This window comes from Amblyomma mixtum, chromosome 3 (genome assembly GCF_055824585.1).
Source record: "Amblyomma mixtum isolate Tamu chromosome 3, ASM5582458v1, whole genome shotgun sequence".
NCBI classification, from domain to species: domain Eukaryota; kingdom Metazoa; phylum Arthropoda; class Arachnida; order Ixodida; family Ixodidae; genus Amblyomma; species Amblyomma mixtum.
The window spans coordinates 356548312-356566038 of record NC_143014.1 but is presented as its reverse complement, the minus strand read 5'-3'; the positions used below and the strand labels follow the sequence as shown (position 1 = coordinate 356566038).

The following is a 17727-nucleotide window of genomic DNA, read 5'->3' as shown; positions in this document are numbered from 1 at the left end:
GTGCAACCAAAGTCGTGTCACGGTTCCTTAAACTACTGCTCAGGTCTGGCTCCTCGCCACTTTTGTAAACGAAGCCATCTTCATTTCAATTAGAATTACGGAAAGTTGGGCAGGTTATCCATTGTAAACAGCGCAAAACGGACGAAGACAGAACAATCACGACCATATGAGCGCTGACGTTCAATTGGTGGTTTATCAAGCACATGTAAAGTTATACTTCTTGTGGCCAAAGTAAAAAAAGTTGAAAGCAATACTTTCTCAACACTGATCCATATCTTGCTTTTTAAAAAAATGCACTCTCCAGGAAGGTAGTTTCGCGGCTAACCAGTGACACTGAAGGTTTGCTAAAGCAGGGAGAACCCCCGTTATCAATGTGATATGCTTCGAGCGACTCTCTGTTTGATCCTTATTCTCGAAGATATAGGACTGAGGAGGGAAAATACAGGAATGTAGAATATAAGACTGAGGCTTGAATCTAGCCACGTTTGCTGGATGTATTCGCAACGCTCAGGCAAACACTTACTCACTTTCCAGCCAGGGAATTCCAAGTTGGGAAAGGATGGCATCATCCTATCTTGTATTCGCGCCGCTCCCAGCAAGCCATGCTTCCATCGAGGAAACTGTGAAAGGCGAAAATACCAGGCTTGAAGACGGAGGATTTCCAGAGATACCGATGGGGAGATTATGTGAAAGGATGGCTTCTAAAAAGAAATCGGACAACAATTGTGTTCCTCAGGAAAACGAAGTTTCTAAGCACCGGAAGAGTGCCGTTATTCCTTATATCCACTCCATACCACAGCGCCTGAAAAAAGTGAGGCGCACAATTTCAAGTCGACGTTGTGTTTTCTGCTCGCAGAAAAATTAATCAACCTGCTGGGCCCTCCAACGAAGGCGTGAGCCACTACTATGAAGTAGGGCCGGAGGTGTGTGTTCCTCAATACACGCCGAAAGGAGGGTTGACTGCGTCAAAGGCAGTATATACCGAATTCCCCATTAATGAGGTGGATTAGTAGTCTGTCAGACAGGACGCTGCCTGAACGACCGCCTGAGAGAGCATAGTAATTCCTTGCGCAAGGTAGCCGGTTCAATTTTAGCATTAAACATTTCAGAACCCGAACACATGTGCACCGCTTTCCTTCATCAGACAACAGTTATTTTCAAGCAGAAGGATCAAACAGCAAGAGAATTAGTCGAAGCTTATGACATTGATAAGGAGGATTCTGCATGCGTTAGCAAACCACTAGTGTCGCTGCTTAGCTGCGAAACTGCCTTCCTTGAGAGGGCACTTTTTTGAAACCAAGATAGGAATCAGGGATCATGTAGTATTGCTTTCTGTTGTTTTTTTTTGGGCTTATTTGGTGTTTTGGCGAGAAAAGTATAACTTTTGGTGTACTTAATAAATAACCAGTTGGAAGTCAGCACACGTGTACCCGTGCTTGTTTTGTCTTCGTCTTTTTTGCGCTGTTTATAATTTACTTCATTTAAATGTATTGCATTTGAAACATATATTCTTGCATTATTCATGGACTCTGCACGCCACCCATTCAAAAAGTATAGATGCCTAACTTTTCGGTGCTTGTTTTCTTCTTTGTTAGGATGCGGAAGGCATTTATATACATGGATTGCCACGCGGTATTCTCCAGGGCCTGCTAAATAATTTACAATACAATTTCTTCCTCATGCTATATCGATTTCAGTTTAAGCAGCCGAACAATCACTATGACGTCAAAATATGGTCACCCACCCCAAAACAGCGCAATTCAAAAGTTCGTACAAATTATGGCAAACAAACGCTGATTTACCAGGTTCCCTGTGCTCGTAACAGGATAAACCTGAATGTCAATTTCTGCGTGGACAAAATTGTATTTAAAAGCAACAATAAACACTTACTAATTGAAACAATATCGAATTTTCTTCACTCTAAACGAAGTTTTCTGCTCACGTTTTACTTTCATATCAACCTAAGCACGTTGGTTGAATTTGCCAGCGAGGGTTGGGCAGCGATCGCCCATTACATCATTATTTTGCTTCCATTAATAATGTTTGTACATCAAATTAGAATTATCTTGGCTATTTGATTCTTGGTGTATGCTTTGTGTATTGCCGTACCTGTTGTGTGTGTAACTTCCAAAGTAACATGTCTATAGTCGTCCACACGCGTCTAGAGCAGTGGGATGCCGCTCTTGCTTGAGCACTGATCACAACCGCCGCTGCCTGGCCGGCGAAATACCGCTTTTAAAGACACACAGTTGAACACGATGTATGGGAGTGTGTATGCAAGATTAGAACAAGTTTGGAGCCCTTGGCTACTCGCAAATGACAGAAATGTACACCTTAGTGCTCCGCTCGAACGCTCTAAGCAGGTGTGTGTGGGCGACTGTACGTTTTAAGGTGTGTTGAAATGTTTCTATTTTTTGTGTTATAATGTCATTTGAATGCTCCGCCAAACTGTGTTATGGTGCCCAGGATTCATCAGGCTTCTTTTCCTTCAGCCTTGGCTGCCTCTTTCTCTGGAAAGAAAAATAAACAAAAGAAAGATTCGTCTCTTAGGCAGCGTTGGTATGCCTCGATTTTATACGTCGCTTTCCTACCCTAGCTCGCTATGCAATCCTTGCGGACGCGAAGTCACTCCATTCAGGTCTTCTTCCTGTGAACATGAAATAGCTCGGGGTCAGCTTTTTCAGCCGAACGCCTGTCCTGACTTGCTTCCGTCGGTTTGATATCATCACCATTGTCACCGTCAGCCTAACTGCAGCCGCGGTGACTCACTGGTTTTGGTTCTAGGCTGCTGAAACCAAAGACGCGGGTTCGATGCCGACTGCACGATCGCATTTCGATGGAGGCGAAATGCTAGAGGCCCGTATACTGCGCGATCTCATTGCACGTTAAAGATCCCCAGGCGGTCGAAATTACCGGAGCCCTTTACTATGGCGTCCTTTGTGGCTTGAATTGCTTCAGGATAACAAATTCTATGAACCAAACCTAACTACACCCCCCGAATTGCCAACCCTCTCTCAATGACCTGGCATTAAATTCACCCTGCCCTCCATCAGCTGCGGGACCTTATTCTCGAGGATTTCCTAACCGCATCCGGCCGCCTTATACTCTTCTGCCTAATGTAAATGCAGCTATAGCCTGAAATATTGCTTTGTTCATGTGTCGGTTGTCTTACCGTCACCCTATTGCAAGCAATGCTACGTTTCGCTTGTTTAACAGCGCATGCCACCGTTGCAGGTATGGCCGCAGGCAGTCTCTCGTGTTTTCAATGCCGCTGCCCATTATTGCCGGCCTGCTGACGGCTCTTGCGCCCACCTTCTGGCTGTACAACCTGGGGCGCCTCATCGCCTCCATCGGCATCGGAGGCATCCAGAATGCCACTTTCACGATAGGTACGTGCGGGGGGAGTGAAGAGTGCTTGTCACCAATCGCTCCGCAGCAGTGCTTCAGATTCAGCGCCATATTTTTACAGGCAATAGTAAATGTGTATTATGAATACCCTTACTTTCATAAAAAAAAAGTGGCTGTGGCTCTACTCGCTGCTTCTGACGACATCGCCTACGTGACCTACGTGCAATCGGCGACAAAAGTGCCGAAGATGCGCGAGCACCGGCCGAATATACTGGCGCATCACCTGGGCACCCGAATTTCAGAGATCGCGACTATGCATGGCGTGTCGATACAGCGAGCCTGCGGTGGGGGTCGTCTGGAAGCGTGTGCTATGTTTACCTTCGGCTTGCTGAGAATAGTGTTCGTCATAATGAGTCGACAGGCTGGCGGGCCTCTCGGCGTGTGTAGGTAATCCCATAACGCGTCACCAATATCACCTCATCTCAGGCACAATAGTTCCTCCTTTAGATTTCAATAGCAGTGCGCTGCCGCATGCTGCCCAAATATGATTCGCGTATCGAACATCTCCGGGAACATCTTTGGTCGAATGCCGAATTGGGCACGAATGAACACGCCATGTGTAGCCTTGATAGCCGAGTGCCGGGCCGCCAGGCAATGCAGCTATACATTTTTGCGCTGTTACTGCCCTACTTTGAACAGAAGATCACTGCGTTACATATAACTGCTACATCCATTGCATCATACATACCCATTTTTCTTAAAACACATTTTGCTGAAAACATACGAAATATTTGAAATGAAACTCGCAACCTATGCTCATATTGGAATTGTGCATGATCAGGTTTCCTTTTTTGCTTTATACCTACACATTCGCAAAGGGCTCCATTTAAGGCATAGCCGTCTAAAAACGGCTTTGTTGAGAACTAATTATGCTGCTGAGAACCTTGCTTACTAAATAATTTATTTACTAAAGAAACTCCCCCTCATTACGAAAGTTGCACATCAGCCTCATGGCCGCCATAACTTTAATATGAATTCAAACACATTCCTCTTTTCATGTCCCTTATTTGCACTTTCTGGATTTGGTGCTGTAGAAATATGTATTACCGTTTTGCTTGCGTGCTGTTGTTATTGGCTCTTCTTCATTTTTTTTTAACGATGTAATAGTATACGATGCTTTTGTCTAATCTCTGCTTGATGTATCATTGTTTACTTTTGTATAAATTGTATAGGTCGTATTGCAAATTGCATTCTTACGTATTTGTATACTTCGTCAGGCAAAAGTGATCTGCCTTTTGTCCCTTCACCTCGTACATAGTACCCCTTAAAATATCAACCAATCAATCAACCGATCAATCATTCAATCTTCAGCTGAATCTCTATCAGTACAACGCCCGCAGCTTTAATGTCGCTGCAAATGCCACATGCGGTGTAGCATCAGTTTACTGTGCAGCGCTGTTTGCTAATCGCTCATCGACTTCAGTACCATAATTTTACAGTAAGTGCTCAAACTATTCGTTGATTGCCATTGCTGCCAACTTTAGCTAAGTTCTCTCTGCAGAGGCTAACATAGCGGAGGCGATGGCTGGGGAGCGAAAAGATGTCGACGAATTAAATGTTTGCGGGTTGAGAGCACAAGTGTAGGTGTGAATTCGCAACCGCCCTTGCTGCGAGGCAAATAGGCTGAGAAGTAGATCGACAAGGCAAGTCGCGTTCATTTTTATAGGTCCCTGCAGAGAGCGAACGATTTTCCTGGTGTCTGCTAGCGCCTCAATGCAAGCATGAACTATTGAGCTTCTTCAGGGTAGCGCCGCCGAACGCGAAGGCCAGCCGGAAGCGAGAATAGTTGGTGTAGGGGTTACCTTTCAGAAAGGGTTTTTTTCATTTTAATAAGACCTTTGTTTTGTTTACCGAGTAGTTCATGCAGAATTTCCTCTTTTTCTGTTTTTTTTAAGCGATCGAGGTGCTGGCTACCCGACACCGAGCTCTAGGGGTGCTGGTCGCCAGCGGTGGTTGGACTACGGGACTCGTAACCCTGACCGGCATTGCGTGGCTGATGAGAGACTGGCAGCATGTGCAGATAGTCATATCACTCTGCTACCTAATCAACGTCCTCATCTGGCTGTGAGACTGCAATTTTCTTTCTTTTTCATTCATGGCATGGGGTGTTCGATACTAGCTCTTAGCCGTAATCTGATGTATTACACCGCTGACAATGCTATGCCGAAAAATTCGCTGTTCAAAATCATAAAGCCTATTTTTAAAAAGTATGCGAAGTCTTTGGTGAAATAACCTGTATAGAGTGACTAGGAAGAGGTCTATATTCTGTATCTAGTTACCTTATGTTTTTTCTGAACAGTCTCTAACTCATAACCCGCATGTTTTGAGCTCCCCGAAGACGCCAAAAAAAAAAGAAAATCCTGCGAAGTCTATATTTCCCCAAAAGGGACAAGAAAACACAGGAAAGCGTCAAAAGCATGTTGAGGGCAAAGCGTTCAGCGGACCTAGTTTATTAGTCATTCTCGCATCCTAAACAATGCTCTCATGATTCGGTTGTGTCTCTTGCAGTTTCATGGCCGAATCTCCATTGTGGCTGCTTGCCACGAAACATTTTAAACAGGCGGAAAGAGTGCTCAAACGGGCCATCAAGAAGAACAATGTCGCTGAAGTCGATGTGAATGACATCATTAAGTCGTACGAGGACAAAATGGAGAGGGTGAGTAAAGGAGCGTCGTTCAAAAAAAGTTAAAAAAAAAGAAACGCAAGCTGCGCAACGTGGCAGCAGCCTATTTTTTATTTCGACACACATCTAATGTCGTAGTGCTCATAAAGCGCTTGCTCTGCAACTTTGATTGCATTTTTATTTGTTTGTTTTCAATTTTTTACTTCATTTCCCGAAACTGTTGGCTGCACACTTTCTTGGTCACCTGGAGCACCGACACGCGCCGTACAAAACCTGGAGCAGCAAGTTCCCAACAAAAACCACTGTTTATGATTGCGCAGTGCCAAAAATACTGCTTGCTTGATGAAATTATTGTCATTCTGAAAAAACTAACACTCGCCAAGAAATTGAAGGATAATAGGGTAAAAACAAATCAGGTTTCGGGACCCCTACGGATTCCTTGTTCACATATGAAAACTAAAAACGGATCGGCCGTGTTTACGCCAGTGACTCGTATAAACACGGCCGATCCGTTTTTCGTTTTCATTTCTGAACAAGGGATCCGTAAGGGTCCCGAAACGTCATTTGTTTTTACCCTATTGTTCTTCAGTTTCTTGGCGAGTGTTAGTTTTTTTTCAGAATGATGTCATTTCCTCGCCAGACGAGTTTTCGTCGAACTCTGGACTATGCAATTATTGTGCCATGATGCACAAACGCAACGACTCTATCATGCAGAGCATCGTTTGAAGTGGGCGTGTTTAATCAGTAATCTAATCTGTTGTTTTTACATGGAGTCTCATGGGTTAAAATTAATTCTTTAGTGTTGTATATCAGAGTTTTGAGGAAGTTTTACGATTCACAAAATACTCAAAAGGTATTCTATCAAGCTAGAATATTCAATCTTGCTAGAATAAAAGTGGTGTACGAAATGTCTAAGGCGTCTGCAAAGTTTGCAGCCCATGGAGACTGTCAGACGCCAAGTTCCTTGAGAGATGAAAGCATTCAGGGGTTGCCAGAAGTAATTTTCAATGTTAAGTCAGCGCTGCCCTATCTGAACGTTGTGTGTCCTGTTCGTGCTTACAGGAGCGGTCACTGAAGAAGCCGACATTTGCTGCGCTCTTCCGATACCGGTGTATACGGAAGACAACGTTCATCCTGACTTTCAAATCGTGAGAATGCCACTGCACTTCTTGATACTGTCGCGTTATTTGAGAGTGCAAATAAAACATCTCATTGCTACCAAGCGCTTACGCTTCTTATAAGCCTGCTACGCACAAATTTACAAGACTGATGCGCTGGGATCGACCAGGTGTGGGTGCAAGAAGACGCCTTCCTCGTTCCCTTCTTTCGCCCCTCTTGTTCCCTTTTTTCCCGTCCTTTCTTCCTTCCTTTCGGATGATTTAAAGCAAAATTGCCTTTTGAGGCATCGCAAAATGCCGAGCAAATGGCAGACCAGGCTATTCCACATTTACACATATGCCTACATTGAGAGCAGGTTTTCTTGAGAAACACTAAAGTTTTACCAACTGCGTCGCTTTATTCTAAGAAGGCTGATGTCTTTATTTCATTTCCACCGAGGATTGGCATTGAGGTTGCCTTACCTTCTTTAAAGCTTGTACTAATAGCCATTTCTAAAGTTTTCCCTTTATTATCACTAGGTAGTGCAACCAACCTTTTAGGCCCTCTACATCACCGCTGGTCTTCACATCATTAACATCTTTATAAAATTCTGGAGCAAACAATGTTTCTACAACCTTACCTCGGGGCATGATATCCTTAGGTGCTTATGACAGAAGCCAACAGCCACAGAAACCAAAGGGCACAGGAGATTTTTTTTAATGCATTTATTTATTTTGTGGTGTTGATCAATTTAGAATAATACTGAATATGTTATCACTTAGAGCTAATTGATTAGAAAAGCAGAAGAAAAAACAACCACATGCCGCCGGTGGGATTCGAACCCACGACCTCCGAATTACGCGTCCGGTGCTCTACCTCTGAGCTACGGCGACGGCTGTCAAACCTTCTGCTTTCACTAAACTAAACACAGCACAATAACTTGAGCGCGGCCCATGTTAGCCTTGCATGCTTATGCGTCACTGAACCCAACACAACACTACATGACATTTTCACATTTCGCCTCCTCTACACAGGTTATACAGAAATAATACTTCGCACAATAATTCAAGTAAAGCAAAAGCAATGTCTTTCATACCTTTCGAAATTTGCAATATTTGTAAAAGCCGCAACGTAAGTTAACTATGCCCCTATCAACTGCGTACACCAAAGGATAACAAATACAGTAGCTGCTAAACAGGTCTCACCACCATGAACTGTGTGATAGGCCAGCCGACAGTGGAAACAAGTACCTAATTTCAAACAATACAATAAGCTCCACTCCTGACCCTCAGGAACCATAATCTCTTTGTTTGTTTCCTAACTTATATTCGAGATATTGTTATTCATTAAGCTCCTTATATGGGGGAATTCGATCGGGACATAGCATTTATATTCTGTCATAGTGCATATGTATTGTGTTCGGCGTCGTACTTGGCATCAGAGCGCAACAATGGTCGAGTTGGTTATGATACGTGGTGTCAATCAGCGTGAGTACGAAAAGGACAATCGGACGACGCGAACGCTCATATCGTCCGATTATCGTGTAATTGAATATATGGCCTTCTACACCTTCATATTTTGTCGGAATCAACGTTTTCTTAGCTCCTTGTTAAGATAGAGTTTCCAGGAGTGTTTTGTTTAGGCATAACGACACTTCTTCTGCAGTGTTTTACAGTTGGTAAAGCATGGGGCTGGTTTCAGTGAATAGAATATCTCAGTTGCTTTTATTACGCATTCTGTGCTGATAAAAGAGGACCAAGGTTTCTATCGGTTTTCGTCATCTATACCAGCAAGAAGAGCATTTAACATTAATATAAGAGAATCGCTCCAGGCCGCATAACATTAAGGGAGACCACATGAGAGACGATGAAGTCATATGTGAATGAAGAAGTGCACCATAAGCTTTCAAAATATAATTGCTCTTCACTGCCAGGTAGACATTAAAGACCGAGTCGGAAAAGTAGGCTTTAGTTACACAGGCAGATGTTCCCAAGTAAACCGCAGATGCTGTCACATTTAGCCCTTCCAAGAAGAGAACCCTTGCCGGTGCCAGATGCCGCTGTATCAGCATGCACCTCCGGTGTGAAAGCCGCCCGCACTCTGTCGTGTATTAAGATAAATGGCCCCGTTGAATGAGTCGTGCTTCTTGCCTCCAGTGAGCATGAACGATAACACTGGTAGGTATCGGATCTCTTGGCGTCAAACATGAGAAGTTGCTTTTCGGCCAGCGAAAAAGAAAGTGAACTGGAATGAAGGGAGAACAGGGGTAATGGAGCAGTGGGTTTTCTATTTTACAGAGTTCTGTCAACGCTGCTCTACTACAACCTGACCTACACAAGCATCCTGCTCGGTTCGAATCCCTACCTGAGCTTCGTACTGATGGCCTGCATGGAATATCCCCAAAAGTTCATCTCCATCATATTTATCAACTACATGAAGCGACGCACAGCCTATGTCTTTCTCTACGGCTCTGCGGCCCTGTGTTCGGTGGCTGTGATCTTCGTGCCCCCAGGTAAAGAGGTCCCCAAATGATGCATGCTCGTAGGTGCCTGGCTAAAGACGTTAATTTTCCCAGTCAGAGACAACATTTCTAATACGAATCGTAGCATTGTTTTTATTTCCACTAGTAATGTAATTTTCGTGAATGAAAATGCAAATTGTCCATGCTCATAATATTGAAGAATTCACATGCGATCAGTAAGTACCTATTTCGCGCCTTTGGGTTGCTTTGAACTTATATTGACCATTTCTAGTCAGGTGTATTTTCCCCACTGATTACTGCCCCGGTCACCATTCCTTTCGGCCTTCTAGCCCATCGCAAAGGAGGAGTGGGCCACGACATGATTTGGGTATAAAAATTTAGCGAAAACATTTTTGTTCAGTTGCGGTAGGGCTTCAGCGGAACTTCTTTGAAGTGTAGAACCTCTCGAAGCGCTCTCCTGGGTGGAGGCCAGGCTTCCTCTCGCAAGTCTTGAAGAAGAATAGTCTCTTTTCTGGCTCCGTTTGTCGTTCTGTCACTGCAGACAGCGTAATCTATACTGCTGCGGCCTTCAAGTCTGCCTTCATTCTATTCGACAACTTTCCGTAAAACGCGCCTGACGGGTTGTAACTCATGCGGCGAGTATTTCGCGTCAATTCGGGGCCTGAAAACCACGTGATTTTAAAGCGGTATGGTGCTGTCATATCTCGAGAAGAAAAGCCAAACAGCCAGTTTTCATGATACAACAAACCCATCGAGAAGGCGCGCGGATTTACCAGCAGACATATTAGACAAAACATTGTGTCGGGCCATGCCCGACAACTGACCGGACGGGTACTTTTCCGCTGCCTGGTGATGCCCGAGAGATGACCGCAAAGGGTTAATGGAATGGCTCTGCAACACGTCCAGGTTTCTATGCATTGTTGAGTATCTTATATTCTCCACATCGTTTCTTTTCTTGCGCAGTGAATCACGGAGATATACAGAATATTTGCGCTCTAAAACTATTATTTTATCATGACAACGCTGATAACAGACACTACGTTATACTCTTGAGTGGTCGGGAACAACTCCACTCCTGTGTTTCGGTGATTTCAGTCCTCAAAATGATTCATCCCACTAACTTGCCGCTTACAACGGAGTGGTAACAGAACAGGTTTGTTATCCCAACCCTTTGCACGAGCGCCTTGCAGGAAAAGATTTAAAAAATACCAATTACAACCGTCGAAATGCGAATAGTCAGCTCTAGCTTCTCCTTGTCGTGCTGTTGCAGTTTCTTGGTTTACTCTGAGTGCTGCTGACACACATGAGTGGGTGGAAATTGTATTTTGCTTTTGGCACGAATACAAATAGTGTTTATGGTGCGAAAAATGTGTTTGCACGGGTCTCAGCATCTTTTCGTTCAGTGCAATTGTCGTAAGCGTCCCGGGAACATTCCTACAGCGTTAGATCCACCCCACGTTGGCGGCTCTAGCCTCCCGGATACGAATAGCGCTCAGGCTTCGGCATCGCCTTCTAAGTTGTAGTATCGTAGGCTGTGGCCTAAACTACATGCATGGCCCTCCCGCAACGATAATAATGGGCCACGTCGCCGCCGCAGCTCTAGCATCATTGCTGCAGCTTCTACTGCGGAGCCATATAGCCATATCAGGGTGTTTTCTTAAGGAGTATTTCGCGACTTTTAACCCCGTTCTGCAGCGACCACGTGCTGAACCTGAAAACGACAAAGCGCAAGATACCGGTTATATGCACGCTATGTTCACATGATCGCGGACGATTTCAGGTAGCGAACGCGACAAACACTACCAGGCGTTGGTAGAAAACCTCAGCCTTTATTACCTAGCGCTGCTAAATACCAGCAGTGCTAACTCTGCAGCTTCCGCCATATTATGCATTTTGCAGCTTCCGCCATATTATGAATGCCCTTACTAGAGGCAAGGGTGCAAAGGCTGCACCTTCTGACGAGAACAAAGATCTTTCTGAAATTGGCAGCGCAGTCATCCTTCACATCATAATTAAGCGGATGTAAACGCTGAGGTTCACCAACTGCACTGCTGAACGCTGTTTCGCAATTGTGACTATACGTCAAGATCAAATGACACTGCTGTTTATAATGATTGATAGAGTTCTTACTAATAAATCTAAATGTTCCAACGCATATCACACTAGCATAAATATTCCAGCTGCCTTCTTTCACGCGCCGGACAAAGATTCAAGCACCAGTAACGCTATGTCCGCTTCCCTCTGCACAGGCATCTGGTGGTTGCAACTTTGCTTCATGCTGCTGACTAAGCTGTTCAGCAGCTGCGCCAGCTACGTGAACTTCATCCAGATATCGGAGCTCTATCCCACCCAGGTCCGGACGCTGGCCACAGGTTGGACGGTCACAACAAGCAGGATTGGTGCGATTCTGGCTCCGTTCACCAAGGAGTTGGTGAGTATGCTCAGTGTTACCTACGCGGCCGGTCCTGTGAGCGGAAAACCCGATGATTGGGCACTGGCGGCCAACGTAAATTCGGGCTGTACTGTTTCGTTACCTCTCAGGAGATGAAGCAACCAAAGTTCTTAAACCAACTCATTCGATTGCCTCGTTTCCAAGAAAACGTGGTACTGGCTGCTGACGTGGAAGTTTTCCCCGGAGAAATTTTTATCTCTTGGGCAGTCCTCGCGCTTGCACGAGGAGTTAAACGATAGCTGGCTTCTTAATCACACAGAGAATAAGTACATCTCAGAAAAAAAGAGGACCAGCGTGAAGCACTCTTTATTACCAATGTGTAAGTTTCGTCACAGGCGCCAAATTTGATTAAAGCTGCGGAAGTTTGATTAAAGCGGTGGAAGTTTGATTAAAGATCCGGAAGTTTGATCGAGGCTCCGGAAGTTTGAGGCCAAGAATATTGTTTGGATTTCTCGGCTTTTATTGTTTTGAAATTGGGCGGAACTTTCTCTGTGTTTATTTCATAATGCTGTTATCGGTTTCCTCCGAGAGATGAATGACTGACTTTTCCCGCTGATTTATTGTGCAATACTTTGTGACCAAAAGTCACTCTAAGTCTGTCTCAACGTTTTGTCACCATAAGAAGTTTATTTACCAATAATTAACGTGTAAGTGGGAGTACTTGGAGCTGTGCTTGTAAGGGAATGCTGTCATTGTTAAATTTAACCATGCTAAGTGAGATGGCAGATAGATAAAAACCGAACTGGAATTTTATATCTGACAGCTAAGCTATACTCGTAATGCTATCGTTTGGATGTCGCACTGGACTAAGCGTAAGGGCGAGGCCTCACGTGGTCTGTGTGTTTAGCGCAGCGATGGAAGCGCCGGTAAATTCCTCGCTAGCTGCTGCAAGATACTTTTTTCGTGAGCGTCTTACATGCGTTTCATGACCTAGTTAACTGACTTACTGCTCTAAGCGAAAGAATACAGTGAACAAACTGTCCTTAGCTAGCAGGCGGTGAGCAGGTGACGCCCCCCGGAATGCAAGACGTGGAAGTTAGCGGAACAACACCTCAAATAGCACAACCGCGCCGCTTATCCAACGCTACCACCGTCTCATCACGCCCCTGACTTCTCTACTTGGTTATTTTTCACCTTTGACTGAGAGTAACTTGCACTAAAGAGCCAACTAGCTACGTCTTGCATGCTAAGAATATTGACCTTTTTTGGTTAAAACTGAAATAAGAAAGCTGAAATCGGCGTAATTAATTTTTTTTATTTTCGCTTAAACTGAAGAGTCAAACCCCTGGTTATAAAAAAAAGGGTTTGAAACGAAATCACATTTAGTTGTTTCAGACTGGCTGCCGGAAGAAACGTGAAATACATCCTTTAACTCTTTCAGACATCCTGAATTTACTGTGTGTGTGCGTGTGCGTGTGCGTGTGTGCGCGTGCGTGCGTGCGTGCGTGTGTGTGTGTGTGTGTGTGTGTGTGTGTGTGTGTGTGTGTGTGTGTGTGTGTGTGTGTGTGTGTGTGTGTGTGTGTGTGTGTGTGTGTGTGTGTGTGTCGAAGAAGGGGGTTGCACGAACGAAAACGCGATTTATTTCCAACACTTCGGCTGGGGCCTGACCTTTGTCTCGGAAACGTCGGAAATAAATTGACTTTTCGTTCGTGCGGCCCTCTTTTGCGATACGTATTTCTGGATCTTGAAAGACTTTATGTATATATATATATATATATATATATATATATATATATATATATATATATATATATATATATATAAAGTCTTTCAAGATCCCGAAATACGTATCGCAAAAGAGGGCCGCACGAACTAAAACGTCAATTTATTTCCGACGTTTCCGAGACAAAGGTCAGGCATATATATATATATATATATATATATATATATATATATATATATATATATATATATATTGTTACGTGCTTAGCACGCACGGGGGTTTATTCACAGAGGGGATCGGTCGGAGCAGGATGGAAGCAGGCAGCCTACCAGCGTCCCTCAGCTCTTTTTCTTCCTTTCTCCCTGCCGGTCAGTCCTTCATCTTCTGCTTCTTCCGTCGAGATTCTGTGGAAGCACGTGACATTTCCCTCCTCGCAGACGGAGCCCGTCGGGCGAGTTACGTAGACCGTCTGGGATGGAATCGCTTGAGACGGGCTACATGCACCACCTGAGACTGGCGTGACCGTCGACCACTAGCAGTTAGTCGTGATATAACGTAATTAACGTCACTTATGCACTCCAACACAACAAACGGTCCAGTGTAGTGGGACAGCAGTTTCTGACACAGACCACGCTTGCGTAGAGGGGTCCACAACCACACAATGTCACCAGGAACATAAGAAACTTCTTGGTGATGGACGTCGTAGCGGTTCTTGGAACGCTCTTGAGAAGATAAAATTCGAACGCGGGCAAGCTGGCGAGCTTCTTCAGCTCTGCAGAGTGTGGTCGCAAGAGAAGGTTCGTCGTGGATGAAAAATGGTAGAATGGTGTCAAGGCCGCAGCGAGGTGAGCGAGCATAGAGCAGGTAAAAGGGGCTGTAGCCTGTTGTCTCATGTTGCGCTGTGTTGTATGCATGAGTAATGAACGGGAGGACGCCATCCCAGTCCTTATGATCTGCAGCGACGTACATAGCGAGCATGGTGGTGAGCGTCCGATTAGTGCGTTCTACCACCCCGTTCGTTTGGGGATGATATGGCGTGGAGTGGCGAAAACTGCAGCTGCTGAGGCGGAGAAGTTCTTCAACAACGTCCGCTGTAAATTGGCGTCCACGGTCGCTAATGAGAACTGCAGGAGGGCCGTGCCGAAGAATGACGAATCGAAGTAAGAAGTTAGATACTTCAGACGCAGTAGCAGCTGGTATCGCGGCTGTCTCACAATAACGGGTTAAGTGGTCTACGCACACAAGAATCCATCGATTTCCTTTCGAGGACCGTGGGAAAGGTCCAAGGAGGTCAATGCCAACTTGCTCAAACGGGGCTGTTGGAGGTGTGATTGGCCGCAGTTTGCCCGGTGGACTTGAAGTCGGCAGCTTAAAGCGCTGGCATTGCACACAGCTGGCTACATAGTGCTGGATGGTTGAACGCATGTTAGGCCAGTAAAATCGTTGTTGTGTGCGGTGGAGTGTGCGTGTCACTCCCAAGTGCCCAGACGTGGCGTCGTCGTGCATCATTTCAAGAACTGTGATGCGTAGGTTTTCGGGTACGACAAGAAGCATGCGTGCTCCTCCAGAAGCGAAATTCTTCTTATAAAGCAAACCGTCGCGAATGCAAAAAGTATTCTTTACAGAATCTTGAGCGGCATCAAACAAAGAGGTTAATGTTTGGTCTTTGCGTTGCTCAGTTCGGAAAACTTCAAGATCGGGGAAGGCTTGTGAAAGTGACGCCAAGTATTCATCAAAGTTGTCTGCGTCGTCATCAGTCGTTTGAAGCGGCAAGCGGGAAAGACAATCGGCATCTGAGTGTTTACGGCCGCTTTTATGCACCACAGTGAAATTAAATTCTTGTAGGCGCAAAGCCCATCGAGCAAGCCGGCCACAGGGGTCACGAAGACTCACTAGCCAGCAAAGCGAGTGGTGGTCGGTCACGACGGTGAAAGCATTCCCGTACAGATAGGAGCGGAAGCGCTGGACAGCGAAAACAACGGCGAGACATTCTTGCTCAGTAACCGTGTAATTTCTTTCGCTCTTACTCAATGAACGGCTGGCATATGCTACCACGTGCTGATCGTGACCATGGCGTTGTATAAGTACAGCGCCGATACCGATACCACTTGCATCAGTGTGCACTTCAATTGGTGCAGATGGGCAGAAGTGGCGTAGGATGGGGCCCGAGGTCAAAAGAAATTTCAGATGTCGGAAAGCTGCGTCACATTCGCTGGTCCAATGGAACGGTGCATCTTTATGCAGCAAACACGTGAGTGGGTAAGCGATGTCCGCAAACCTAGCTATAAAGCGTCGAAAGTACGAGCAGAGCCCTAAAAAACTCTGCAGCTCTTTCACTGATTGAGGCACCGTAAAACTTTTGACAGCTTCAATTTTCTTTGGATCAGGTCGAACACCGTCTTTATCAACTAAATGACCAAGAACAATTGTTTCACGGTTCCCAAAATGACATTTCTTGGAATTGAGGATAAGGCCAGCTCGTTCCATGCAATCAAGCACAATATCCAGGCGGCTGTTGTGCTCACTAAACGTTTTGCCAAAAATTACAACGTCGTCCAAATAACATAAACAAATTTGCCACTTGAGGCCACGCAGGATTGTATCCATGAACCGCTCGAATGTTGCAGGCGCATTACATAATCCGAAAGGCATGACGTTAAACTCGTAAAGTCCGTCTGGTGTTATGAATGCCGTTTTTTCCCTATCTGCAGCGTGCATGGGGATTTGCCAGTAGCCGGATCTCAAATCAATAGAAGAAAAGTACGAAGCGGAGTGCAGACAATCAATTGCGTCATCTATACGTGGAAGCGGGTAGACGTCCTTCTTCGTGGCCGTATTTAAGCGACGGTAGTCAACACAGAACCTCCATGTGCCATCTTTTTTCTTAACAAGGATAACTGGAGCTGCCCAAGGACTGGAAGACTCTCGAATTATGCCTCGCTTTAGCATCTCTTGAACTTGGTCATCTATTAACTTACGTTCAGTGGCTGAGACTCGATAGGGTTTCTGGCGTATAGGAGGTGCGGAGCCGGTGTTGATCGTGTGATGAATACGACTGGTAGGCGGTGGTGTAGAATCGTCTTTGGCAAAGTCGAACACGAACACGTGCTTCAGAAGGAGTTCCACTAGAGTGCGACGCTCGGTTGTGGGAAGAGCCTGATTAATCATAGTCTTAACTTGGGTCTCCATATCTCTTTTCACGTGCTGCTCACTGACAGAGTTGGTTAACGTCGCGACGGAACCTGACACACCTTCCTCGAAACGGGCGAGTTTGAGGCCCCGGGGCAACACAGCTGGCTCTTCAGAGTGGTTCACTGTCCACAGCTCGGTACGGCCTCCCACCACGGGAACGACGCAACGAGGCACGACGATACTCTTCTTAGAGCAGGCGAGTGTCGTAGGCTCTGCCACAGCTTCAAAAGATTCGCACTGATTGTGAACAGAGGAAACCCGCACGAATGCTGCGGAGAAAGCTGGTACAATAGTGTCTTCTTCCACCGCAAATGCTCCAAAATCCGGTGTCGAGTTATCCACAAGAGCTGAAAGTAGTGAAGAATTCAAAGAAATTTCTCCCGTACGACAGTCTAAAGTTGCACCACACTCTTGCAGAAAATCAATCCCAAGAATCACATCATGCGTTGACCGTGGTAGCACTGCGAATTCTGTTCTAAACGTTAGACCACCAATAACAACATCCGAAGCACACACACCAAGTGGAACCAAAGGTTCACCACCGACACCACGGAATAACGCTGCACGGTCACCACTAAACATCACTTTCCTACCTAAACGGTTCTTAAACCTCAAACTCATAACGGATACGGTAGCACCAGTGTCCACAAGAGCCATTGTTTTCACACCATCAATAAACACTTCCAGTTTGTTCTTCAACATAAACACGGGCAGAGGTATATTGGACGTCATCGACTCGCCGGCGGCCTCACCTCCATCGGCCGCGCCCCCTAGTTTCCCGGAGGCGGAGGAGATGCACGACGTCGAGG

General features: G+C 45.5%; 1 protein-coding gene and 1 non-coding gene across 2 annotated transcripts in view; one reads left to right on the top strand and one right to left on the bottom strand.

Moving 5' to 3' along the window:
* Positions 1–17727, top strand: part of LOC149356428 (organic cation transporter protein-like) — a 99815-nt gene that overhangs the window by 68574 nt on the left and 13514 nt on the right. Inside the window, exons 5-10 of the mRNA XM_089584183.1 lie at positions 3235–3389; positions 5304–5472; positions 5917–6064; positions 7094–7179; positions 9427–9641; positions 11861–12042. Coding sequence (XP_089440309.1) covers positions 3235–3389; positions 5304–5472; positions 5917–6064; positions 7094–7179; positions 9427–9641; positions 11861–12042 — 955 coding nt within the window. The remainder of the gene's footprint in view (positions 1–3234; positions 3390–5303; positions 5473–5916; positions 6065–7093; positions 7180–9426; positions 9642–11860; positions 12043–17727) is intronic.
* Positions 7951–8022, bottom strand: TRNAT-CGU (transfer RNA threonine (anticodon CGU)). The gene has a single exon. It is a non-coding gene; the product is annotated as a tRNA-Thr (tRNA).